This window comes from Pseudophryne corroboree, chromosome 2, assembly GCF_028390025.1.
Source record: "Pseudophryne corroboree isolate aPseCor3 chromosome 2, aPseCor3.hap2, whole genome shotgun sequence".
Taxonomy (NCBI): Eukaryota; Metazoa; Chordata; class Amphibia; order Anura; family Myobatrachidae; genus Pseudophryne; species Pseudophryne corroboree.
In genome coordinates, this window is record NC_086445.1 from 790131550 (window position 1) to 790147255 (window position 15706).

At 42.4% G+C, this 15706-nt stretch overlaps 1 protein-coding gene across 4 annotated transcripts in view; it reads left to right on the forward strand.

The window, feature by feature from the left end:
* Positions 1–15706, forward strand: part of SYTL5 (synaptotagmin like 5) — a 513325-nt gene that overhangs the window by 428988 nt on the left and 68631 nt on the right. For all 4 annotated transcript variants that reach the window (XM_063955564.1, XM_063955566.1, XM_063955567.1 and 1 more), the window contains 2 exons: positions 722–900; positions 5573–5675. In XM_063955564.1, the coding sequence (XP_063811634.1) occupies positions 722–900; positions 5573–5675 (282 nt within the window). The remainder of the gene's footprint in view (positions 1–721; positions 901–5572; positions 5676–15706) is intronic.

The following is a 15706-nucleotide window of genomic DNA, read 5'->3' on the forward strand; positions in this document are numbered from 1 at the left end:
AAATATATAAATAATACTTGTGCCTCCCAAAAAGACAAACCAAGTACCTAATCCCTTCTAATATAAATAGATATGCTATTACCAATAAAAAAAACACCCAAAAAAACATGTTTTAAATTTTTTTTATTAGATTCACCCACCAAAGTGTGGCGGATTGAAAATGACGAATTTACTGTCTAAAAGCACTGTTGTCGAATTTCCAAACTTCAATTGAATATACTTTTGTCGAATTGCCGCATTTGTACCATTGCAGAAAAGTCGAATTTGACAAATGTCGAATTTCAAAAAGTCGAATTTTGAAAGTCCGTTTTTTTGACGGAAAGTACTGAATTGCATTGTCGATTTTTTTTTTTTTTTGGCAAAAAAGTCCAGTTTTTCGACAATTTTGGGAATTCGACCGCAATTGCATATACCCCATAACCTCTAAATTGTAATCCTGGTTTATGAGCTTCTCCAGACCTCTTCATTGTCTTCTAGCTGTAACAGGCTAAAACAATGGGCAGCAGATTTCACAGTAGTGGTAGGTGATGTCCTTAAGTAGCCAACGCTGTACACATTTGTGTGCTATATACTGTACAGGAGAACCAAATGAAGGTTTCTAGTAAAGATGGTGTGTTCTATTGTTATGGTATCACACACTTTGTCCTACTTCCTTGAAAGAACAAGAACCAGATCACTTGAACAGGTATTATCATTTTGTTCTGTTTTTCTTTTGTTTCAGACAAGTCTTAATAGCATGACAAGTCTCTACAGTGAAACTGGGGACTATGGTAATGTGAAAGTCACAGGGGAAATCATACTCAATCTTAATTACAGCTATAAGACAGGCGCTTTGAACATCATGGTAAAGAGCTGTAAGAATCTAGCTGTGGCCGACGAGAAGAAGAACAAAACAGACCCGTAAGTACATAGTCTCACTTCTATAAGGTATGGTTTGTATAATGTGTTAATAGTCATTCTTTGTAGCATATAGCATGATACACCAATACAAGTTTTTTAATGGTTTCTTCCTAACTGCCTAATCGGCCTGTATGAACAACCGATGCTTATTGGTACTCGGATCAATGTGCCTTGTGTCTGCAGTGTATTTAGTGAAGAATCATTGCATTTCTTGGTATATAGAATGTGAAGTCTGGTAACATTCACTTCACAGAGCACTTGTTTGAGCGAGCCCTTAAAAAAAATTGTAATAAAGTTGTGGGTTTTTGGGGTTTTTTTTAAAAGAAAAATGTTACTGATGATTAAACGAGACTAATTATGTAGAGACAAGTGCAGTCTTCAAAAAATGTTCCCCAAACCACCCCCCTTCTTTACATAGTTGAACCATGGGGAATCCTCTCCTGGGACCCCTGAAACTTCCTAGATACTCCCTCCCCTCAGTATATTCAGTTGGGCTTATACTGCAAATATGGTCAAAGCTGACTCCTTTATGCCCAATCAGCTCATGGAGAAAAGTATAGTAAGTCTGGATGATAGCAGACAGTACAGTTAGTAACAAGAAAAACATTTTGTAGGTTGCCAGAAATGTGCGCCAAAGCAGCCTATGTGGAGTGCCTCTTCCTCAGAGATGGGGGGTCACCGTACCCCGGACAAGAACTATACAAAATGCGGTGTGAGGAAATTGCTATAGACTCAAAATATACACCATAAGTTAATAAAAATCAATTACATAAATACATTCCTTTGATGTCATTCTTCGTTTGCTTCGTGCTTTTTGTGTGCCTTTTTTCGCTTGTCTCAAGTGTCCATATATCATGTGAAGAAATAATAAAAATACAATGTGTAGTATTGTCTTCATGGATAAATCACACTATGGTAAATTCGTCAATGTACTAGAAGACAAAGCATACCCCACTCAAAATAAGGGGAGTGGTTCTGTGCATATAAAGGTTTCTCTTATATGGTAGTAAACCCTTCACTGAAGATTTTCACAATTGATAACATACCATGGGGTAAATTTACTAAGATTCGTGTTTTTCCGTTTGAGGTCAAAGTTCAATCACGAATGACATCGAAAGTGGAAATATGCAACTTTTTGAATTGATTACGACTAATTTACTAAGCTGCCGTATTCTGCATTTTCGGGTTTTCCGATGTCGATGTCATTCGGTTTTTTTGGCAGTGTTTTACGTGAGTGACTTGTAAAACACTGCCGACTTTAATACAATGAATCTCGGCCGGATCTGAGAGATCCGTGCTGGGCTTCATTGTGCACTTTGTTAAAAAAAAAAAAAAAAAGTTTAAATGTAAAAAAAAAATTGCGTGGGGTCCCCCCTCCTAAGGCAAACCAGCCTCGGGCTCTTTGAGCCGATCCTGGTTGCAGAAATATGGGGAAAAAATGGACAGGGGTTCCCCCATATTTAAGCAACCAGCATCGGGCTCTGCACCTGGTCCTGGTTCCAAAAATACGGGGGACAAAAAGAGTAGGGGTCCCCCGTATTTTTGAAACCAGCACCGGGCTCCACTAGCTGGACAGATAATGCCACAGCCGGGGGTCACTTTTATACAGTGCCTTGCGGCCGTGGCATCAAATATCCAACTAGTCACCCCTGGCCGGGGTACCCTGGGGGAGTGGGGACCCCTTCAATCAAGGGGTCCCCCCCCCCAGCCACCCAAGGGCCAGGGGTGAAGCCCGAGGCTGTCCCCCCCATCCAATAGGCTGCGGATGGGGGGCTGATAGCCTTTGTGAAAAGTGATTGATATTGTTTTTAGTAGCAGTACTACAAGGCCCAGCAAGCCTCCCCCGCAAGCTGGTACTTGGAGAACCACAAGTACCAGCATGCGTCGGAAAAACGGGCCCGCTGGTACCTGTAGTACTACTACTAAAAAAATACCCCAATAAAGACAACACACACACACCTTGAAAGTATAACTTTAATACATCCATCCACACCTCCATATACACATACTTACCTTATGTTCCCACGCAGGTCGGTCCTCTTCTCCATGTAGAATCCATGGTGTACCTGTAGAAAAAATTATACTCACATAATCCAGTGTTTTCGGCTCCTCGGTAAATCCTTTTGTAATCCACGTACTTGAAAAAATAAAAAAACGGGACACCCGACCACGAACTGAAAGGGGACCCATGTTTTCACATGGGACCCCTTTCCCCGAATGCCAGAAACCCACTCTGACTGATGTCTAAGTGGGTTTCTTCAGCCAATCAGGGAGCGCCACGTTGTGGCACCCTCCTGATCGGCTGTGTGCTCCTGTACTGTCTGACAGGCGGCACACGGCAGTGTTACAATGTAGCGCCTATGCGCTCCATTGTAACCAATGGTGGGAACTTTCAGGTCAGCGGTGAGGTCACTTTCGGTCAACCGCTGACCTGAAAGTTCCCACCATTGGTTACAATGGAGCGCATAGGCGCTACATTGTATCACTGCCGTGTGCCGCCTGTCATACAGTACAGGAGCACACAGCCGATCAGGAGGGTGCCACAACGTGGCGCTCCCTGATTGGCTGAAGAAACCCACTTAGACATCAGTCAGAGTGGGTTTCTGGCATTCGGGGAAAGGGGGCCCATGTGAAAACATGGGTCCCCTTTCAGTTCGTGGTCGGGTATCCGTTTTTTTTTTTTTTTCAAGTACGTGGATTACAAAAGGATTTACAGAGGAGCCGAAAACACTGGATTATGTGAGTATCATTTTTTCTACAGGTACACCATGGATTCTACTGGAGAAGAGGACCGACCTGCGTGGGAACATAGGTTAGTATGTATGTATTAAAGTTATACTTTCAAGGTGTGTGTGTGTTGTCTTTATTGGGGTATTTTTTTAGTAGTAGTACTACAGGTACCAGCGGGCCCGTTTTTCCACCGCATGCTGGTACTTGTGGTTCTCCAAGTACCAGCTTGCGGGGGAGGCTTGCTGGGCCTTGTAGTACTGCTACTAAAAACAATATCAATCACTTTTCACAAAGGCTATCAGCCCCCCATCCGCAGCCTATTGGATGGGGGGGACAGCCTCGGGCTTCACCCCTGGCCCTTGGGTGGCTGGGGGGGGGAACCCCTTGATTGAAGGGGTCCCCACTCCCCCAGGGTACCCCGGCCAGGGGTGACTAGTTGGATATTTGATGCCACGGCCGCAAGGCACTGTATAAAAGTGACCCCCGGCTGTGGCATTATCTGTCCAGCTAGTGGAGCCCGGTGCTGGTTTCAAAAATACGGGGGACCCCTACTCTTTTTGTCCCCCGTATTTTTGGAACCAGGACCAGGCGCAGAGCCCGATGCTGGTTGCTTAAATATGGGGGAACCCCTGTCCATTTTTTTCCCATATTTCTGCAACCAGGATCGGCTCAAAGAGCCCGAGGCTGGTTTGCCTTAGGAAGGGGGGACCCCACGCAATTTTTTTTCTGAAAATTTATAACATTTCCCCCCCATTCCCACTGAAAAACATGCACGGATCTCATGGATCCGTGCATGCCTATACAAACACGGGATAAAAAAGCAGGTCTGTTTTTTTTTAGCACTTTTTCACGATTTGTATTTTATCACGGCAGTGTTTGGCTATTGTTGGCAGTGTTTGTGTTTTGCACTTTTTAGTAAATTCCCGATTTCTAGCAAATTGCAGGCGTATTTGACCGATGGTGTATTGATTCGTGATTTTTTCCTAGGACTTCCAAAATATTACGAATGCCCTCATCACTGCCGTGATTTTTGCTTAGTAAATTACCGAGATGACACTTTGATGAAAAAACGGCATCTCGGTCAAAATCGGGACCTTAGTAAATATACCCCCATAACTCATATAAATTACAGTGAAGATATACACATCAAGGTATCTTTTGTGTGATATAAACCAAACTGAATCTTGCGTACCACACTCACAGGAAAAAAAAATTGTTACTCCTATCTGGGTTTCTTTGGTTTTCACAGAAAAAGAATTCCACAATACATATAAACATTCCGCAATATATATAAAGGCCCCCATAAAATTGAGAATAATATCAGTCCAGAATATATATAAAAAAGTTTTATTTTACAAACACATTAAAAAAAACATACTGTAGTTGGGGAACGATATATACAGAAAGTTCATAAAAACAAAAAGTAAAAGATGTATAAAATGTATGCTAGCTAAAAGAGTGAAGCACAGAATATCCAAAACAATCAAATGGAACCCGGACCATTAAAAGGTACAATCAATTACCTCAGTAGTGTAAGCTGTGGCGGCATACATACAGGGTGAGTAACCTGAGCCGACTGGCGCAAAATCAAGGCATTTTGTGCTGCACTGCAGTTTTGTGACATAAATTTGGTCCAGCGTACAGTAAGCACCGAATGCGTTTCTTTGTCTTCTTTTTTCTCTCGCTGTACTACCCAGTGTGACAGTTTGCAGCTCCTTTTGGTGAAAACTTCTTTATTGTTATTTTACTTTATTTTATGGGTTTGTGTACAAACTAGTAAACTGTGCATGCAATTTAAGCAGTAATAGAAGCTTTGTCAGATCATTCCTGGATTTGTACACAAAGCTGCAGTTTATCTCTTCTGAAGGTCAACTTCAATTTATAAAAGGAAATTGTTTTATCTTGCTGATTCATCACAGTATGTACAATTTCTTGTTTCTAGCTATGTGAAGGCATATCTTCTTCCCGACAAGTCACGACACAGTAAGCGGAAGACAAAAATTAAGACCAACACCACAAATCCTGATTTTAATGAACTTCTCAAGGTGAGAATCTGTTCTTCTCCCTCATAACCATAGCTACAGTGCATATAGTCTGGGACGTCCCTAACGTGAAATGATTCACTAGATGTTATCTCTTTATACTTTTCAAGCATTTCTTTCTACCACATCAGTCATCTCTCAGGATGAGATGTATTAAAATGTATTCAGCTCCAAACTATAATTTTTCAAACACAGCCTGTAAAATGGCAGATAGAAGCTGATTAGCTAGTACTGTATCTCGCTCTACTTTATCTATATCTAAGCTTTGATACATCTCCACCTCAGTGAACTAATTTGAAAACTATATTATAATACACCTAGGGAAAGTGCCCAAGACATGTATTCCAAGAAACAAACAATGGGGCAGATGTATTAAGCCTGGAGAAGGGATAAATATGTGATAAAGGCAAGGTGATAATGCACCAGCCAATCAGCTCCTAACTGTCATTTTTAAAATCCGTAAAGACTGGCTGGTGCATTATCACCTTGCACTTATCACTTCTTTATCCCTTCTCCAGGTTAATACATCTGCCCCAATGGGCCTAATTCAGCATTGATTGCAATTGCAAAACTGCTCACAGCAGCTTTGCAAATGCAATCCATAGCAATGCAAATGCGGTAGGCAGTGTTGAACACCTCCTTGCTGCATTTATGATCCCAGCGCAGCGACCGGCTTCACAGCCTGGGATCAACATCGCGACCTGCCAGCTGAGTAAGCGTCAGGCTGGCTGGCCATCACAGGGCAACTTGCGAGGCCAAGGAAACTGCATTTCATGACACAGTCCTTGGCCTCGCCACTCCTGGAAAACGGGGGAGTCTGGCCCCCATCCCTTCCTACAAACACCTCTGCCGGTCAATCAGGCAGAGGCATTTGCAATCCTGCAATGCACATGCACAGAACAGGTCCTGCACATACGCAGTTTCCCGATAATCAGGAAACTGCTCAGAGGATTGCAGGAGGGATCCAACCTGAATTAGCCCCAATGTTTTCTCTCCAAAGTAATCATTATTATGTACATGGAGCACCTCATACTGCCCATGTAGCTCTACTGGATGGAATTGTAGGATACGAATAGAAAATCCTCTGTTATGGCTATTCCCTTCTTGCCTTACCAGTGCATATTAGATGCTGTACAGTTTATGCAGGATCTGTTCTTTATGGAAATAAACCCTTCCATCTCTATACCCTTATATTTTGCCTTGTTATGCTTATACAATGACCACAATATAATTCAATGTGATACCTCTGGACATCACAGAGCTATCCACAAGGGCACATTACAGTCTATTACAGTAGCCAGACTTAGTAGATTTTTCCTGCAGACCTCTATGTGGTGCAAAGGAAATTTAGCAGTTACTGGTCCAAAATCGCCTTTGCTCTGCCGCTCTAGAGGCACTTCCAGGACACTGCATTGAATCGTGTCGCCTGCTAAATGTCTTGATAATGGTGGTCATTCCGAGTTGTTCGCTCGCTAGCTGCTTTTAGCAGCATTGCACACGCTAGGCCGCCGCCCTCTGGGAGTGTATCTTAGCTTAGCAGAATAGGGAACTAAAGGTTAGCAGAACTGCTACTAAATAATTCCTTGCAGCTCCAGACCTACTCCTAGATTGCGATCACCTCAGTCCGTTTAGTTCCTGGTTTGACGTCCCAAACACGCCCTGCGTTTGGCCAGCCACTCCCCCGTTTCTCCAGCCACTCCTGCGTTTTTTCCTGGCACGCCTGCGTTTTTTTAGCACACTCCCTGAAAACGGCCAGTTTCCACCCAAAAACACCCACTTCCTGTCAATCACACTACGATCACTGGAGCGAGGAAAAAACGTTGCTCGACCTTGTGCAATTCTCCATAGTTATGTGTTAAATTACTGAACGCATGCGCGCTGCGTACCATGCGCATGCGCATTTTCCACCTAATCGCTCCGTTGCGAAAAATCGGCAACGAGCGAACAACTCGGAACGACCACCAATAACAAGAGTTTTTGCCTAGCCCCAACAGCAACACACATTTTAAAAATATGATGATATAATAACATACTGGCCAATGTTTTGCAATGGGCACAATAAGCCTAGGGGACACACAGACAGAATGATGCCTCTTTCCCAAAACTGTGGGGCTGGGAAATGTTAAACAAATTGGGTAACCTGAGAAGCATAATATATCTATGAGAGTTGATTTAATAAATCCACTTAACTGGCATGGTCAGATCTCATGCGACTGTGCCGTCCCACCCTGTCCACCCATTTTTGATGAGGAGATCCATTCTGCAGATGTGCATAATATAATGTTTAACTATTTTAAAAAATACTTTTTAAACTTTATTAATTTTTTTTAAACAATGTTATTAACAGTTTTAAAGGGAAAAATCATCAGTTAAGTGGTTTTAAGTGGGTTGTGTTACTGTATTCTTCTATGAGACAAAACCAGTAAGAATAGTTTATGTTCTTCATAGAAGAGGTGACTCTAGGGACTGTGCCTGGGGTACTAGTGACTCTGTGCAGGGCCGGCAACAGAAATCTTGGAGCCCGGTACAATTAAGTCTCTGGGGGGGCCCCTCCCCCCAGCCCCCCATTTTCTGCTGAAGTTGAACTCAAGAAAGATTTGGTACATATATGTGTATTTATTTATGTATGTATGTGTATATATATATATATATATATATATATATATATATATTATACACACACACATTAGAATAATATTAAATATACACAAGTGTACCCCTCTCAGGGTTGAGAAATGCAGTGATGCTGATAACGCAGCTGGATTTTTCTGCTTGCAGCCAGATTGCGCAGGGAGTAGGTCAGAAAATTCGGCACGGTTGACACGGGCACAGTCAATGCCAGGATAGCGCCATCATTCATTACCATGGCGCATGCACCGCATATACGTGTTAACAGGGGTTGCCGGGGGTTGATGGGGAGGAGGTCGCGGTGGCGGGTTGCCGTAGGGGGGATTACTTTAGCGAGTTGGCTTCATTGTTTATGTAGCAGTGGCCGGCCAACATGCAAATAAAAGGTGCCGCTGCTCTGTTTTGCACATCTCTGAGCCTCGGGTCCCCACCAAACCTTAGGGCCCGGGATGGCTGTCCCCTTTGACCCCCCACCCCTGTCGCCGGGCTAAAATAATTAAAATTTGGTACTGATTTGGTACTGAGGACAAAAAGAAAAAGTTGGAAATTATAGAAAAAAATATGGAACTGGACATTTCAAAAGAAGTAACAAAATGGTAAAAAAATATATATACTGTAAATAAAATGACTGCACAATCTGACGTCAGTATTGTGTATAAGTGCAGGTTTTTTTACATCATGTTAGAGAGGTTTGTAGAATATTAGCTTTCTGAGGCAGAAGTGCTTTCATATTACTTTGGTGAAGTCTCCTTTGATATTTATTTCTGTCAGTCCAAAGTAATGGCTTGTGATTGCTGCTCCTGACTGGCAGGTACAGTAAGACATTATAGAAGAAAGTGCAGTAGATTAACGTTTTCAATTTACTGCGGAGCAACAGTTTTCCTTCCGTCCTTGCCTACTAGATTTTAAAAGCCATATGGACATATTTTGTAATTTCTGTATGAATTTTTATCAGTGTGCAAGCCATGTCTACTCTTATTAATGTAACCTAGCAACTATCAGGCAAATTGAAGTAAAAACTGCAGAACTAAAGTACGCTGAGAAGCTTAGGCAGGAATCAGTGCTAGTTACAGTGTTGGGTAGTAGAATTGATATGCTCTTCTGCAGTATATGGGATCTGTGAGTAAGCACGTGGAATGCTGACTGCTGGATAACATGATATCCTCCAGCCATGGATGTAAGAGAATAGCTATATAAAATATATTACCAACCATATATATAAGAAAATATGGTTATACAATTATTCATTTTTGAATGGCTAATCTTTTTTTTTTTTTGTTCAAACTGTTTTTATTGTTTTTTTCATATACATACAGTATTTTCAAGTACAGTAAAGGTACAGAAAATAGCATGAAAAAAAAACACAGTAGAGCATTAATTACTCCATCACAAACAGAGCTGTTCATATGGGGAGTATCTGATATACAAAAGACAGGAACGACTATCATGAGAAGTAGCTCAATTAAGCAGGAATAAAATATTGTTGATAGAAAATACTATTTTCCATATACCAAGTAAAAAACACAAAAAACTGTTTAAACCAAAGTTATCATGAAAGAGTGAAAGAGACAGAAAAGATAGAAAAAGAAGACAAGGAAGAAGGGGAAGAAAGAGAGAAGATGGAGACAGAGCATTGTCGAGGAAAGATACGGACTGGAAGGGAGTGGACTTACTGTAGTTTGAAAGGTTATCAAAAGCAGATTAATCTGTTTATACAGGGTCGTTTACAAATAAATATAAATATTTGTAGAAAAATACAGGGCAGATTACAAGAAATAATCCAAATGATCTTGTTAGAAGGCAAAATTGTTCTTATTTTATGTCTATCCATTTTTCCCAATATAAAGGGACTGATGCTGGCTCTGGTCTCATCTGCACCAGTATTACTGTATATGCTTTTATGTATTCGGCACATGTCAGATACACTTACATCCAGGTTTTATTTTGATAGCAGAATGGGCATTCACTGTTAGAAAGAAACAGAAACCTCTTGACTACAGCAGCTATAACCCTCTTCATGTAGAAATAATAAAACAAATGACACAAAAGCACATAATATATGCACAAGCAGTGTAAACAGCACATGATCAATCCCGATGTGAATCTGCACTCCGTCTCAGCCAATCGGAAGCGGTAGGCTACTGCCGGTGTTCATTATGATAATCAGTGGACATTTACACCTTTTCACAGGCATGTCTTTGATAGTTGTATATGTCTTTGTGTGGATCTGCTAGCAATTACATAAATGCTCACTTACTGTGCTGCAGGATTTCTGGAGGAGGGGTTGCAAATGTTTTATTTTAGAATAAGAGGGATGAAGGCAACAGAAGCAAAAGCTGCTTTATAAACTGACGATAGAAAATATTCTCAAAGTGGCATCATGCTATTGTGGGTACCACCACACCACCATAGAGTGTGGGCATCATGTATGGGGCACAGCATCACTTTAGACAGTGCTATGACATTTTTTAACACATTCCCCTTCAAAATGTACTGTTAATGCTGCATACTTCCTGTTCGGTTACGCAGCACCCCCTTCCAACGCAGAGCAGTGTGAACATACTGTAGTTACCAATAGGGTTTGGTGATGACAAAAATTCTCGTATGATAACAGTATTAATAAATGTATCGTGATACTGTAGTGATATATATTGAATTAAATATCCGATGGCTGATTCTGAGTCGGACAGATCTGCAGCTGCTTTTCTATATGGCGAGGTAGCCTGCCCACTACTTTATGCTAATGTGAGATTGCGTCTGTGTATACTAACTATCCGTGTGACTGCATGAGGAAGCCTCTCTCGTCTACTGTTCTAACATGCGCAGCTATTATTATTAGTACCGGGACATACACCAGCGCCCAGTTCCTGCTCAGAAATGCCGATTTCACAGAAAACGTGGTCCGCATGCACAGAAGCCAATTTCTTTCTTTGGCACTTTTGCAGAATGCTGAAATCCATGAGATCTGTGTGCATTGCGATGTGTGTGCATGTCAGCATCAGCCCCCCAGTAGACATCAGTACAATACAGAGATCTTTTTAGTCTCCATTGCACAATACAAGGGGTTAGTTAGTGACTCCTGCAGAATACAGAGAGCTGTCCAGTGACCATTGCACAATGTAGAGAGCCTTCCAGTGACCCCATTCACAATAGAGGGCCTATCAGTGGATCCAGGGGCGTAAACAGAATGTTGTGGGCCCCATAGCAACATATTGAAGGGGCCCCTGACCCAGTGGTTCTTGAGAGATACCTCTCCGCGGCATTTATTAATTTTATGCCCCAAAATAGTGCCCTAGTTCTTTTTCTAAACCATAGCAGTGCCCTAGTTAATATTATGCCCCGTTCATTTTCTGAACCATACTAATGCCCTAGTTAATATTATGCCCCATAGTTGTGCCCTAGTTTATTTTATGTACCACCGTAGGTCCCTAGTTTGCATGATGTCATATTGTAGGGCTGCCAGTACACGTATTGTACATATTGTAGGGCTGCCGCGCAGTATTCCTTATTCACATTACACCACACAGTATCCCCAATTCACATTATGACATAAACGCACCGGACAAAATAATATGGAACGTGGAAAGACAAGTGGTATAAGTTTAATGACGCGAAATGTGTACATGCGTGTTGATGGTGACACTAAAACTATTGGATGATTATTGTGTGAGGTATTGAACAGTGACCAAAAGTCAATCATGACGAATCGGGACATCAGGCATTTAGGGCGCCTAGCAACCACCAATCGGTTCGAAGCGCATCAGAAACTGCTTCAACAGTACAATACCTGACCCAGCCAAACAGCCCCAAAGTCCCAGATCTGGCAAATTGGAGGGCCACGTGAGATGTGGCACGTCAGTCTGGTGCTCTGCAAACCAATCCAAGTCTTTCGACCACTGTTCCGCCGCAGAGATTCTTGGTGTCCATGTTTCTTACACTGTAGATGGATACTACTCACTGCCTTTGAAGGCACACTAACAAAAGCCGCCACCTCCTCCAGGCTATGGCCATACTCTAGGCCAAAAACAATTACTCCATTTTGCCCATGGTTCCACTTGAAAAATAAACAATATCTCAACAACTTCTCATTGTATCAATACCTTAGACATTCACAATGATGATCCAATAGTTTTAGTGTCACCATCCACATGCATGTTCACGTCCCGCATCATTGAACTTATACCACTTGTCTTTTTACATTCCATATGATTTTGTCCGCTGTGTTTAGTGTCCCCAGTTCATATTATGCTATTACATTGTCCTCTGTTCATACAGTGCCATATTATAGTGTCCTCCAGATCAAATGATGCCCTTTTACAGTGTCCCACTTTATATTATGCCACACTATAGTGCCTTCATTCCATATTGTGCCACATTTAAGTGCCCCAGCTCTTATTATATAACATTATAGCACTCCACCTTACAATGAGCAGATCAGATTATGACACATCACAGTGCCCTCCAGTTCCTATTGTGCCACATAACAGTGGCCTTCAGTTTAAATTATGCCACATTACAGTGCCCCCTTACCATTATTACATTCACTGCACACTTCTATCACTGAAATGTAATGCCACACTGTACAGGCTAGGTAATGGATCAGACCCAATTGCCTAGCAGGCAAATCTGGGAAATTGCTATGCAACTTTATAACTTGGGTCCAGGCCCTCCTAAGCCTCTGCGCACCCCTTGCACCCACTATACTCACGTCCCTGGTCTACCAATGACACCTGGACAATAGAGGTGACCTCTGCACAATAGAAAGAGCCTTCTAGTGACACCTGAAAAAAGTGAGTGTCTTCCAATGACCTCTGTACAATACAGAGAGCCTTCTAGTGACACCACCATACAGAAAGTTTTCCGGTTACCGCTGCCAAAGACATAAGGGTAGTAGGTTATAAAACATCAACATTTTGACATGTGTCAGTTTGTGACTGTAGTTATAGAACTATGATGCATTCTGGGAATAATAGTGTAGTTATGGTGTATATTGGGAGGGATAGTGCAGTGAGAGTTCATCCTGGCAGTAATAATGTCCTGCCTGTGGATGGTAATAAAGTATTATTGCACAGGAAAAGGTTAACTGTTACACCAAAATTGTTGCAGTAGGTAATGATATATAATAAAGAATTATTATAGTTTTCAACAGGCCAGATTTACTAAAGCCAAAACCACTGCAAAGCTGCAGGAAATGCACCATTTTACAAAATGTCACAATAAAATTCTCAATTCTGATTTTTTTCAGTGAAAGTGAAAGCACTAAATGTTTCAAGATGTGCTTTGTCAACCACCACAGAAGAGAGGTGGTTGTGAGAGGTGAGATAGCATCAATGGGGTTCAAAGGAAAAACACGCAACATTTGTGATTGTGATTTAGCAGCAAAATGGTTGGAATGCCAGACTCTCGCAGCCATCTCTCAGCCTTAAATTGCTCTCGGCACCACCCTCCCCTGAAATTTAATCATTTCTACCCACATTTCAATAATAGCCCCCCACAAACTGGCGTAATGCTGAGTTGAATGTAGAGGGTGCACCTTGGGTTTTTCCGGGCTGCAGATCAGAGCATACTAAAATTTGGCCAAATCTGAGCAAGAAACATTTCAGTCACATGTTCACCTACTGCTGAGTAGGCTGGTCCCATGTAAGGGGTCAACCACTATGAAGTACAGGAATGTCAGGAATAGCACACATGACCCAGGACAAACAAAATTGGGTACCAACTTTTCCACTTCCTAAAAAGCAACAATAAACATAACAAACTAAAAGTATATTAGCCACATTAATGTTACACCAAGACCTTTCATCAGAACACTATCGAGACTTTAGCCTGGCCAAGATTAATGTAACCCAGCAATGTTATAGCCTTGAAAGAAAATCCATAGTTTCCCATTGTAGTGCTCTGTCTCAAAATGTGGGAGATTTTTGTCTGTTATCTAACAGATGATGCGCTATAACCTCACAGATTCAGATTTTCCAGGGGTCTTTACCTTAGTCAAACACAGTATCTAGGGTGGCAGGATAGTGGAACCCTGCATTTCAATACAACACCTCACATCACTTTATCCGCTTTATTCAGTTTGAATAGGCATCCCCAGCAGGATGGAAACACCACCATATCTTTATCCCATTTGGGTTTTGTAGTGAATAGTCCTATGCTTCCTCTGTCTTTGAGTTGATGGGGGCTCTGTAAATACATTTAACTTTGACAACTCCTCGCAGTTTAATGTTCCTGAGTGCAGAGACTGCACGAGGGGCATCGGACACAAGGTTGATCCCCAAAAATACTTGAATACTAGTGTTTATCAACTCCACTCATCATCCAAATTCCTCCTAGATGCCAGTTGATAGTCTGGAGAGAGAGGCTATCTCAGCTAGCTTTACTTCAGTAGCCTCACAACATTCTGTAAACCCCTAAAATATCTTGGATACAGTGAGTGAAAACTCTCCACAGCATTGGGTCAAGTCTCCCAGTGTTGGAGGTTTTCCATATTCACACTCTCCTTGGAAAACAATGAAAACAGCATACAAATGTGCCTTTACACAGCTTTGCTCTCAGTGCGACACATATTCACTAAGTTTTGCGAGTGTACAGTATTTTCGCACTGCTTTCATTACTTTTTCTCTTACGTCCTACAGGATGCTGGGGACTCCAAAAGGACCATGGGGCATAGACGGGATCCGCAGGAGACATGGGCACACTAAAAAGACTTTGACTGGGTGTGAACTGGCTCCTCCCTCTATGCCCCTCCTCCAGACCTCAGTTAGATTCTGTGCCGAGGAGTGACTGGATACACACTAGGGGAGCTCTACTGAGTTTCTCTGGAAAGACTTTATGTTAGGCTTTTTTATTTTCAGGGAGACCTGCTGGCTACAGGCTCCCTGCTTCGTGGGACTGAGGGGAGAGAAGTCAGACCTACTTCTTCTGAGTTAAGGGCTCTGCTTCTTAGGCTACTGGACACCATTAGCTCCAGAGGGTTCGATCACTTGGTGCGCCTAGCTGCTTGTTCCCGGAGCCGCGCCGTCACCCCCCTCACAGAAGCCAGAAGTAAGAAGCCGGGTGAGTATTAGAAGAACAGAAGACTTCAGTGACGGCAGAAGACTCCAGTAACGCTCCATGCTCCCACACACCAACGGCACTCACAGGGTGCAGGGCACTGGGGGGGAGCGCCCTGGGCAGCAAGTTACTGAGGGTCTTTTAACTGGCAAAAGAGGCATATTCGGTGCCCGGGCACCGTGTACGATACCCCCGCCAGTATAAAAAAAATTCAAATTTAAGCGGGACTACAGCGCGCCGTGAAGGGGCGGGGCTTAGCCGCACAGCTTACCAGCGCCATTTTATCTATTCACAGCCGCTGCAGAGACGCTGGCCCGGACCTCCATTCTCCTTACAAGTACTGGGGAGCAAAA